This window comes from Cydia splendana, chromosome 1 (assembly GCF_910591565.1).
Source record: "Cydia splendana chromosome 1, ilCydSple1.2, whole genome shotgun sequence".
Classification (NCBI taxonomy): domain Eukaryota; kingdom Metazoa; phylum Arthropoda; class Insecta; order Lepidoptera; family Tortricidae; genus Cydia; species Cydia splendana.
The window spans coordinates 35904494-35917418 of NC_085960.1; the positions used below are offsets into that span (position 1 = coordinate 35904494).

Here is a 12925-nt window from a genome sequence, read left to right on the forward strand (position 1 = left end):
CACACACACACACACACACACACACACACACACACACACACACACACACACACACACACACACACACACACACACACACACATACACACACCGTGCGGCATGGAGGCCGGCATCGCGGCCGCGCCCGCCCGCCGCGCGCCGCCGCCCGAGCGCTCCCCGGCTCGGTCCGGCCTGCACGTCAACTTCAGCGACAAGGGCGAGGTACTTACACACCACACACACACACACACACACACACACACACACACACACACCGTGCGGCATGGAGGCCGGCATCGCGGCCGCGCCCGCCCGCCGCGCGCCGCCGCCCGAGCGCTCCCCGGCTCGGTCCGGCCTGCACGTCAACTTCAGCGACAAGGGCGAGGTACTTACACACCACACACACACACACACACACACACACACACACACACACACACACACACACAGCTACATTTTTTTTTTACTGGTTTTATTATAACTATTTATGACGCGCATGGGCGCGAGCATGACATGTCATCCAAATTTTGTTTTGAAAGTCCGGCAGCACGAAACACAGTAGAGCTGTTCAGATGAGTTGAGTATTTACATTGAACATCTCAATTTCCATGTGAAAGACTTGCTGGCACTAATCGTCACCGAACCAAAATACCTACAGTTTAAATTATCTTTGGTTTGTCTTTTGAAGGACAATGGGCAGCAAGGACGAATGAAGAACGCTCGTGTCTGTGGTGCTGGTGCGCGGCCGTGAGCCCGTGACACGCCACACATTATTAACTGGAATCGATATCGGCGGACACCCGGCCGTAATCGACACGAAACAAATAAATAAAACGTCCATGGATGATTAATATTATAGCAGAAAAAAATGTTGTACCTGCTTCTAAACCCGCATTGGCTTTTAGGGCCGCGGCCGTTATTATTCGAGCGTTTGTTCGATCCCTACTCTAGTTTTGTAGTCATCTATCATTTCAGGCGTCGAAGTAAAGTTGTAAAAATGTTATTCTTATTACTTATATAAAAAACGGCCAATATTATATAAAAGCCCGAATATCTTGACATAATAGTTTTGGGGATGGCCTTTTCGCTAGGAGTTGAATATATTGAATACCTAACACTATTCCAATAATTACTCGGCCAAAAGCCTTCACATTTTTTTTATAGATAAAAGTAGAAAGTAATGAACTAATGAAAGACATAGATGCTTTTTTTTGAGCACATAGGGGAGAGTGGGGATTTGGTAATGGCGGATAATTGAGAACAGTGAGATATATTATATAGTACTTCCAATTGCACAAAAAAATCTTTAGTATGTTTAAAACAAACATAAAGAGGCCTTCGTGTGCCTACGTTGTGACGTTTAGCGTCGCATGTAGAGTTAGAAAGAGATAGGAAAGAAATGAAAGTGTAATTTAGGAAAGTTATTTAATATTATGTATTTAAAATTACAACAAGTTAGCTAGGGCCGTGAATCCTTATAACTGAGCCTTATAATGTAGCCTGTACCTGCGATGATACTAGTTGCTGCGCCGTCAAAGAGAACAGACAACGTTGGGGCCTTGGCAATTAGGTTATGGAGGCGCCACCTGGCGTGATAAAATGTCAGTTTGCCTCCTCATTACCCATACGGTTTCAGATAGACAGATAAACAAACTAACGGTTTGCATGAAAATCAGCTCGGTTTTTTGACATTATTAGGGTTCCGTACCCAAAGGGTAAAAACGGGACCCTGTTACTAAGACTCCGCTGTCCGTCCGTCTGTCACCAGGCTGTATCTCATGAACCGTGATAGCAGTTGAAATTTTCACAGATGATGTATTTCTGTTTCCGCTATAACAACAAAACTAAAAAGTACGGAACCTTCGGTGGGCGAGTCCGACTCGCACTTGTCCGATTTTTTTATATCTTTTTAGAGCGTTCGAAGTTAAGTGTTTCCAATTCTCTTACTCTCCCCTATATCCGTGACTGAGAAATCACCTGTTCAGCTCAGCCTGTTGATAATTAATAAAGAAAGTTTCATCATTTGTAGTGATCGATGAATTTGCCTAATGCTAAATACGTCTGTTTGTGCAGGTGAAGGAGCGGCGTGAGAAGTTCCTGACAGCCAAATATGGCTCCCACCAGATGGCGCTGATCCGCAAGCGGCTCGCCGTCGAGATGTGGCTCTACGACGAGTTGCAGAAGCTCTACGATGTGCCGGTAACTGTCACACATAAACATTTATGCCCAAACTACGGCCCGCCGGATGGATCCGGCCCAAAAGCCTACCCGCCTGCCTATTCGGCCCACGAAACGTACCAAGTTCACAAAGGCAGGGGAGGCCTGGCAAAAAATTTTTTTAGCACGAGTTTATCTCGCAAATCCTGGTGTAGTGACCGTACTTGTAATATGGCGATTAACAAAGCGTTACTGCTAAACATTGAAACTGGCTAATCGCCATATTACAGACTGACGAACTCTAGAATTGCTAGAATCGGTCGATACATATCTATTACAAGTTGTTTTATCGCCTACGTAATGGTTATGTAGTTACAAATTATATCTATAATAAGGATACTTTGGAAGTAACTAAGATACTAATTAACTCATCAAAGTCATCGTAAACCTTGTCGAAATGTACGCAGGTCGATATGGGCTGTACTAGCCGCGCGCGTCAGTTGACGTCTTTGGCAATCCACTTATTAGGCGGAATATAGGTTGTGCCTTCTGCATTCTTTTGTCCATTCCTTCTTCTTTGTATTTCAGAAGGAGACAGCGGCGGCGGCGGGCGCCGCGGAGGTGGAGGTGGACGTCGATGAGCTCCTCGACATGGACTCGGACGAGCTGCGGCGCGCGCACCTCGCGGTCAGTTGTTGCTCTACATATGGCTCTACACTTACAGCAGGAGTGGACCAACTCCTCAACATGTCGGACGAGCTGCGGCGCGCGCACCTCGCGGTCAGTTGTTGCTCTACATATGGCTCTACACTTACAGCAGGAGTGGACCAACTCCTCAACATGTCGGACGAGCTGCGGCGCGCGCACCTCGCGGTCAGTGGTTGCTCTACATATGGCTCTACACTTACAGCAGGAGTGGACCAACTCCTCAACATGTCGGACGAGCTGCGGCGCGCGCACCTCGCGGTCAGTTGTTGCTCTACATATGGCTCTACACTTACAGCAGGAGTGGACCTATTCCTCAACATGTCGGACGAGCTGCGGCGCGCGCACCTCGCGGTCAGTTGTTGCTCTACATATGGCTCTACACTTACAGCAGTAGTGGACCAACTCCTCAACATGTCGGACGAGATGCGGCACGCGCACCTCGCGGTCAGTGGTTGCTCTACACTCTACATAAGCCCTACACTTATGTCAGGTAGAGGTGGATGTGGACGAGCTCTTGGACGTTTTCCTATTTGTTCTCGCTTTTATAGGGTGTTTTTTTGAAGTGAAAACTTCTTTAGCGGCGCTGAGCACTTTTTGAGGTGGGGAAAAAATAATAAACTCGATACAGCGTAACGCGTAACGTAACGCTGACGTCATGTGTCACGGACAATGTTATTCACTAAAGAACTTTAGTCATAACGTATCATAATCAGGCCCCTGTTTCACCAACGTGACAGGTGCGGCGAATTGTAAAATCACTGTTGCTGACGTCACAGGCATCCATGGGCTACGGTTACCGCTTACCATCGGGCGGGCCGTATTCCTGTTTGCCACCATCATTGTATTATTAAAAAAAACTTTATTATATCGGATAAAAACAGATATTTCTCCTGCGAGGTTTCTGACAATTGTCACAAGAAACACTACAATTGTCACGAAATTCCGACATATAACTCATTACCTGTCAAGAATTACCTACAATTCTTCTAAATCTTTGACAATTGTCAGAAACCTCGCAAGAGAAATATCTGTTTTTATCCGATATAATAAAGTTTTTTTTAATAATACAATGATGGTGGCAAACAGGAATACGGCCCGCCCGATGGTAAGCGGTAACCGTAGCCCATGGATGCCTGTGACGTCAGCAACAGTGATTTTACAATTCGTCGCACCTGTCACCGATGTGAAATTGGGGCCTGGTCAATTATTTAAAACTGGACTTTTATATTAAGCAATAAAGCTCAATGTTCTAATCTTGTACGGGCTGAAATACGAGGATCTCACAGTTACATTCTAACTTTATATCACTCAAATATAATTCAATAAAGCTACATCTTGATGAAATCGCTAATAAAAGTGAACTCTAGTACTGGTGAATAAAACTCAAAATATCATGACCAAATATATTTAGATGCGAGGTCTCCAAGGTAACTTTACAATTTCTATTCGAATTTTAAACGATTAACGCTACAAATTTAAGCTCACTGGCCAGCAATTTCGGAACTAAAGTTTTTCAATAGAAAGGAGGATGGGTCAATTATACATAGTGCTGCAGACATTTTGGACTAGTCATTGTTTTTTGTGCAACCCGTTGTTTTTTTTATAAATAAGGCTCTAATCCCGTGTAGCTACGAGAAAATGGCCTTAGAAGACCTTCCCTAACTTTTTCTAAAAGGTAATTGGCATTTACAAATTACAAGCCATTTAGAGGTAACTAAAAAACGTTAGCTGTTCCAGTAACTTTTAAATTGACACTAACTGTTTGTTACAGACGCTATTAGCAGATGCCAAAAAGCCCCAAAAAGATGTACATGTAAGTATTCCAAAACTAATAACTTGTTTACTAAGTTTTACATATACAGGGAGACATCAGCAGGACTAACACTGCGCATTTCGTAAATTATAACTTATAAGCAACTGCTTCGTATCAGTATTAGTGAGGTTAACGTTAATTTTCTAGTCGTGTTGAAAAAAAAGTTATTAATTTATTTACGACATGCGTGGTCACCCTAAAATTAGAATACTAAACTAGGTCGGTACCTAGTTTGACACAGAATATCGGTGATATTCTGTGTCAAACTGAAAGTCATCACTGTCATCATGAAATTGAAATTGAAATCTTTATTGTCATATTGTGAGTTACAATGATTTTAAAATTATGTTAAGGTAGAATCATCACAATCAACCGCGATGCGGAGTACAATGTTAATACTAATACTAATTTTACAGCTAAATACTTATACAAATGTCATGCCGTTACATGTGATACGAATAAAATGATGGGTAATATGTCAATGAGCAAATTAATAAATATTACTATTCTTACTAATTATTGTTTGTTATTGTTTTATTGGTCTGGTTTCTTTTGAAAACTCGTATCTCACTCAAGTTTGACAGATTATTTTCTTACGGTACGGTTAAAGAGGTTTTATGTTTATTAATTAGGCCTTGTAGGGTGACCACGATTGCAGATAATTAAATTTGCCCTCACCAAAAAGTTAAAAAATTGTAAAAAGTGTGGTTGTTTCACCTAAATACGACGGTGATCGATCAATTATCAGTTACTGAGTGTGCAGTGCACTGTGCAGGATTAGTCCTGCTCTCGGCTCATGAATCACCCTGTATTTGTTATTACATCAGACAACAAAGTGTAAGTTGCATAATTTGTTTTGTTTCAGAATTTCATCAACGAATTGCTAGATAAAGCGAAAACTCTGTAGGCTAAGAGAACGGAACCAAATCTCATCTCGCTCTTGCCGCGGCCGCTGCAGGCGGGAGTGGACGCGGCAGCGATGCGGAGGCCCCGCGACGTACCGTATAGTTAGTAGTTAAGCATTTTACTGCCGGCCCGGTATGCCGGACGCTAGTGCAAGCAGGGTACCACCGGTTACATCGGTCTTGGTGTCCGGTTGACGCCGTAACCAGCAACATTACTTTATTGACGCTGTTGACAATGCTACATGGAAAGTAAGTTCTAAAATATTCTGCGGCATTCAGAAATACGCATTAGATTTTTAACATTAGGATGTGTACGCACAAGCTAAAAAGGGATGTGGAAAAGTACGGACGGTACACCTTATTTAACGACGGCGTACCTACCTACATATCTGAAAAGCAAACGTGCATTGCTGATGTCAGACTTTCTCGATCGTGTAAAGGTGCATTTGTGACGTTGTAAAATGGGATTGGCAACTGTCAATGGTTTGCATAGATAGCACCATCATAGCTTGCCCCTTTTTCTATGAGATTTGGCTTAAAGGGCTGGCATTCAGGGCATTAAAAAACAAAAATTTGACTCAATTCTAGGGCAAGCCATGCTGGCGCCATCTGCTAAATACTTTGACCGGCCAATCCCATTGAGCTACGATTGGAAAAATTATGTTTTGTAACACCGTAAAATTTAACTACTATGATTGGCTAACATATACATATTTACGCCCCCGAAAACAGCAAGTGCAATCGTAAAATGTTAAAATGCTTTAGGTGTTCGATGGTTTTTGCCATGTGAAAAATATACAGTTAATACGCGCGTTTTCCCGAATTACTTACCTTTCGGACTGTGAAGACCGATGTAACTTGCAGTGGCAGTACTGTACAGTATTGAATGGCGAGCGCCCTTGGTGGAGCTGGAGGGTGCTCGTGCGACATATCAGCGGACCGCCCCGCCCCGCCCTCTCCTCTCCCCTACAATACATCGTGTATGATATTCAATCTAGGTGTCGCTGTCTAGATCCGCAATAGATTCTTATCTCAATTGGCTATTTTGGGAAATACACAACTAATAAAACTTTAATAAATAGGGTGTGTAGTATTTCTTATACTGTACAAGTTGTACAACCCAAGACGCAATAGGGATTGTGCGCGTTGGAGGGTCTGTCATCTTGTGGCCTGAATCGGAAACATAAACATGTACATTGCCAAAGCAAGTGCTGCCGTCTACCGTTCTGGGGTTCTGACAGGATGGCAAGACTACATCGGAAGCATCGTCAGATAATTTAACCAAATTGGCCAATTAAGATAATAAATAGGTAATACTCATAGGATAGTCTAAATACGAAGGGTCGACTATACGTAAATACCGTATATGTAGCATTTATCTGTCCGTTGTGTAACGAACTTGGTGTGACACTGTGAACCCGTAGCTAATTTTAATATTTTGGTCAGCATGATTTCAACAAAATTTTGCTACATTTTCGCAGGGCAATGGCAAGATTTTGATACTTGTCTTGTCTTGGCGAGCAATCCACGGGTTTAATCCTAGTTTTTCGAGGGAGACCATAATGGCTATTATTACTTTTTCACATCACCTATTCGAAAAAGGGCTTTTTCTTCCCCGCTAGGAGGGATCAAAGTGGTACTTTTCTTCCCTGCTAGGACGGATCAAAAGTTGGACACGATTTTTTTCTTTCTTGCATACTATTTTTTTTGGTCAAATAATACATATTTTGGAACATAACAATTTCCTCGGTGTTGTTTCCTTCCTAGTTGATGTGCAGTATGTGTCACACGGTATCAAAATTATTTCGTCTTGGGCGTTAACACTTGAATCCCTCATTACGCTAAGAATTCTGATCCCTTGTAATACAAACTACTATTTCTATTACGCTGCAATATTACTATTCGCTGCTGGCCAAACTACCAAACTTAATACTAGATTGGGCGGTAATTGAAATAACATAGCAATCACAGGGTGCTTAACCAACGTGCCTGCTCGCTAACGCTCCGTAACATTACGTAGTCATCTCTCTCTATCACTCTTCCATATTAGTCCTCCTAGCCTAGTCGGTAGTGACCCTGCCTACGAAGCAGGAGGTCCCGGGTTCGAATCCTGGTAAGGGCATTTATTTGTGTTTATTACAAATATTTGTTCCCGAGTTATGGATGTTTTCTATGTATGTATATAAGTATTTATATATAATTGTATACATCGTCGTCTAGTACCCACAACACAAGCCTTATTGAGCTTACCGTGGGACTAGTTTGATCTGTGTAAAATTGTCCTAAATATTTATTTATCTATTAGTGCGACAGTAACAGTTTCGTTCGCTATTACGGAGCTTTAACGATTGGCACGTTGGCTACGCACTCAAGGGTCTCCAAAGTACGACCCACCAGCGAGAGCGAAAACCTGGACCTCGACTGCAGCAGCACCCCTAAAAGCTAAGTTTCGGCCCGCATTAGGTACTTTATCTAAAGCAATATGGCCCTCGTGTCAAAAAGTTTGGAGATCCCTAAACTAAATGTAAGTTTTAGGGCGGGGTTGGTGGCTCGTGTAATGACCTCTAGTGCTGTAGTGGCGAGCCGAGTTCTTGCTATTGTGTCCTCGTATTGTTAATATTTTGTAAAGGGTGGCGCGCGTCACGGCCGGACCCCCCGACAACCGGGGGCCATTACTAGACGGGTGAGGCGGTTTCAAATCATCTTTGCGTCGAGTTTTGTAACCCGTTACTGCATAATCCAGCCGGCCTAGCCAACGTGACAATCGCTATAGCTTCGACAACGAAACGCTTTTGTGTCTCTCTATCACTCTTTCATATTAGTGCGACAGTGACAGTTGCGTTTCGATCGCTACGAAGCGTAAGCGATTGGCATGTTGGCTACGCGGCCTGGGCCTTACAGCGTTATCTACACATCAGCTGTCATATTCGAGGCACGAATTATTCTTTGAGTTTAAACCTCTTGTACAATTAGTTACTTTTTGGCACGACTTTATTGTTAAAAAAGCAAATTAATGCATACTGTAAAGATAATTTTAAACACCTCGTCCGTTTAGCTACTCCTGCTGTTGACTGTACAATACCTACTGTTTCGAGTATCGGGCATTTTTGTGCCCTGTGCCTATACGCCTACCTTGTAGAACCACCCCACACTAGCGTCCCTTTGAGCGTCGACGTCTGTTCAGCGCTATGGAAAGTTGCGCCAACGCCAACGTTGCGTCGAGCAGCAGCCAAGAGTTGACTAGCCGCCGACGCTCTAGAGGACACGTCACGTGTGGGATGGTGACAGTGACAGGTGCGAGTGAGGTGAGGGGGCGGCAGCAGCACAGCCCCGCCCGGCCGCGGCGCGCCGAACCGTCGCTGATAGACTTTTGTAATAAATCGATTTATTAGAACGTTGCACTTTCATTAGCAGTCCTTTGCAGCACCCCTTCCTATCTCTAAAATTTTATTTTACGACCGTACTTCATGTAGGCAAAGGTCTAGGGGACCTTTGCTACTTTTCAAAAGATGACGATTTTGTACTCAAAGGGTAAGTTGTTAGACCACTATCCTATTAAGTAGGTTATCCATGGGTAAAGAAAAGGAGACAACCAAATTGACCAACTTACTAGTCTTACTACCCACAGTCAACTGGGTAAAGAACAGGAGACAACTAAATTGACCGCCTACTACTCGTACCAGCCAGCCTACTACCCAATCAACTGGGTAACCTACTACCAAACAACTATTAGTACTTACTTCGTTTTTAACAAGCTTTTATTAGGTCGACCTGTAGTGTAGTAAATAAAGGTAGTGGACCCCGCAGTAATTCCTCAGCCAGAAAAAACTTTACAGTATGATAAAGTATCAATAAATAAAAAGTATTGTATACATTTCCAAAGAATAATAATAATAGTATTAAAGTAAATACCTAAAGTCTTAAATCGTTAATATCTTTTTACGGAAAAATGCTCCGTTCAAACTTTCTTCACCGGCCATATTCATGTAACGTTTTGCAACAATATATGAAATAACAAAAAAAAATATCCCAGCAGGAATACCAATATTAATAAAATATAATTTTTTGGCGTGTCTTGGACCGGAAAATTGCTCCGTCTAATTTTTTCACTGGAATGCCATATTATTGCAGTTTTATACCTACAAAATGAAAATCTAAAAATATTACCATGTAACTGTACTATTTTCAGAAATTGCCTTTTTACTCGCTGTGTAAAATTTCTCTATCCATTTTATTTACTGACTTAAGTTCACAGTTGTCTTTCTATTCAACTATAAAAACATCCAAAAAATAACGAGCGTATTAAAAACTAAACATATCGGGAGCAGTGCGTAGGAAGCGGGGTGTACAAGGGATGATATTTCTTTTGGATATTTTGGAGAAATTTTCCAGTCTCAGTTTTTAATAGTTCTAAAATACATAAATTTGGGTATGCATTTTTTTTTTCTTACCCACTACGCCAAACTATATTCTAAGATCATATAAGAAGAAAAAAATGACAGAGCAATTTTCCGATGAAAATGAGCGACAAAAAAAGGAATTATCATAAAAAAATATTCTCATGTGTGACAAAAGTTTTAGATTTTTTTCTAGTATTACATACTGATACAAATAACTTATTTGGTAAAATAATTTTGGACGGAGGAATTACTCAGTTCAATATATAAACAGATTTGTATTTTTACGTATAAATACCTAACTTAGGAGTGTTTTTTTTTTTTATATTTATATGTTAGTTTCGGCTCATACTATACAATAACCAAGCAAAATTTCATCGACTGAGAAATTAATGCATGGGTCTCCATACAACAACTTGCTTCATTTACTACACTACTGTATGTAACTATGTAATGGAATCTAAGGTAACTAATTTAACCATCTTCCAAGGATCGTAGCGTGTTGAAAATTGGCAGCTGTATGTAGTTCTGATGACAATACAATAATATGGTACTGTCGAACTGATCTGATGATGGAGACAGGAGGTGGCCATAGGAACTCTGTGATGAAACAACGCAACCTAATTGTGTTAGGGGTTTTTAGAATTGTCTCGATGAGTATTAGTTGTCTGTCGTAAGAAAAGTACAGTCAGCGATAAAAGCTTGTACCAAAAATGAAATTTTTGCCAAAAACTTATTTTATTGCGTTAGAAAAAGGGTAAGTACCTACCTATACAATCTTGACGTGTTTTTATTGTAAAATGCTTAAAAAAAAGCGGCCAAGTGCGAGTCGGACTCGGCCATGAAGGGCTCCGTAGGAGCGTAGGAGCAAGTAACATAATAAAATTGCGGTTTACGATTTATGACGTATTAAAAAACACTACTTACTAGATTTCGTTCAAACCAATACATCGTATATTTTTTTTAGTTTTATCATTCTCTTATTTTAGAAGTTACAGGGGGGGGGGGGCAAACTTTTTGGAAGTGTCTCTCGCGCAAACTATTCAGTTTAGAAAAAAATGATATTAGAAACCTCAATATCATTTTACGAGGCCTATCCATATATACACCACACGTATGGGTTTAATGAAAAAATTTTTTTTGATTTTCAGTTCTAAGTACCGTTTACCCCCAAAATTTATCGTTTTTTTTATTATTGTATGAAAATCTTAATGTGGTTCACAGAATACATCTACTTACCAAGGTTCAACAGTATAGTTCTTATAGTTTCGGAAAAAAGTGGCTGTGACATACGGACGGAAATCCATAAGGGTTCCGTTTATTGCCATTTGGCTACGGAACCCTAAAAATGGTAACATGAAACCAAAATAATGTTAATGATCATATATATGCTATATAATTGTTTTACATACTTATATTTGCGGAGACTTATTTTTCAAGTGTTTTTCAATAAAAAGACACGTCAAAATTGTTTACCCTTCTTCTAATGCAAAAAAAAACGAAGAAAGTAATATGGGTAGACCAAGAGAAAAGACGCTACCACAAGGATCTTCATACTGACCCGTCTGTTGCTATCTATTGATGCTATGATAGTGAGATTACTTCATTAGAACATTGTTTTTTTTTATGATGAATGGGCTTACTCATGGCCACAGACTAGCCGAGGCGTAGACGTGGCCTACGATGGAGCGAGCTCGCCCAGAAGGTGCCTGTTCACACTTGATTTGAAGGTTGCCGGGTTATAAGAACACGGAAACATAGACGCCGCCGGCAAGGAATTCCATTCCTTGGCAGTGCGCATAAGGAAAGTAGAAGCAAAGCGCTTCGTGCGAATTGGTGGAATATCTACCAAGTAAGGATGGAAACCGGCCGCCCACCACCCACCCGCCGACCGTTTATCCGGGCGTGCGGGCGTGTGGCCGGCGGTTTATCTGCGGCGAGCAATTATTCTGCAAACCTCCGCACGTTTTAAATTTTTCACATCACCAGCTCCCTTTATTCCTTTGAAACTGATGGGAAAGTTGCATTTTAACCACAAGAGTAACAAAGTAATTTTAGTTTGTGTTTTTTCCTCATGTCGGCTAGAGGAATCGACTTTTAAGTGATGATTTTGAATGATATAGTTATTTGTTATACAAGGGTGTAAAGTTGTATTTTACATGTGAGTGTTTCAACACACACGAGAAGTAATTAGTACATTGTGCAACATGGGGCGTAACTTGAATATTGCAAACGAGAGTAAGTTAAATCGCGACGGCTTGCCGGCTTGGCGGCTGCAGTGGGGAGGAGCTGTAGTCTTAAATCATCAGCCTGCGCGGTGGCTGGGAACTGAACGTTCCTGAGTTTGAGCTCATAGATGAGTTCTGGTTTATTTAATAGTGCTGGATGCTGGATTCATTGTTTATTAAAGTGGATATCTATCACGAAGAGAATACCTAACTGATGTTATCAATATAAATAAAATATGTAGTTATTAAATTTTATTTTTTATTGAATCGAAAGGAGAATTTTGGTTAAACGGTTGAGGGTTAGATAAAAGGTTGGTTGCAAAATAGAAAATTAAAAAAATGATGTTAGGCCGAGAGATATTGCGAAAATTTGAGTTGGGTCGACTATAACCTTTTAGAATTTTGAAAAGATCTTAAAGCTAGCAATTACAAACAATATAAAAAAAAATTGGTAGAAAAAGGAAAAATGTAGAACTGGAACAGCTGGTTGCGGTTGTTGGGTAGGAGCAGGTGCTGGCATGGAGGAACTGGAACGGGCTGCTCAGCGTCGTAGGGCGGGTGGGTGTCTTGTCAGGTCCGGGTTTGAGCACGTTGGTGACGCCAGTGTGAGGGGGCAGGTAGAGGAGCCTCACGGGGATGATGGGAATGAAAAGGCAGGATCCAGAGCGATGAGGGGTATTTATTATTTAAATAAAAAGGCACCTGTAACAATACAGGTTACGTGTTAACAGATAGGTA

The 12925-nt window shown here is 41.3% G+C and overlaps 1 protein-coding gene across 3 annotated transcripts in view; it reads left to right on the plus strand.

The window, feature by feature from the left end:
• LOC134794358 (protein phosphatase 1 regulatory subunit 14B) overlaps positions 1-8950 on the plus strand; it is a 27975-nt gene extending 19025 nt beyond the window's left edge. The window contains exons 1-5 of one of the 3 annotated variants that reach the window (XM_063766174.1): positions 239-364; positions 2053-2178; positions 2725-2823; positions 4616-4657; positions 5523-8950. In XM_063766174.1, coding sequence (XP_063622244.1) covers positions 263-364; positions 2053-2178; positions 2725-2823; positions 4616-4657; positions 5523-5564 — 411 coding nt within the window. In that variant the 5' untranslated portion in view covers positions 239-262 and the 3' untranslated portion in view covers positions 5565-8950. Of the gene's footprint in view, positions 1-238; positions 365-2052; positions 2179-2724; positions 2824-4615; positions 4658-5522 lie in introns of those variants that run through there. The other 2 variants (XM_063766159.1, XM_063766168.1) reach the window with 2 other exon arrangements.
• The last annotated feature ends 3975 nt before the right edge of the window (positions 8951-12925 follow it).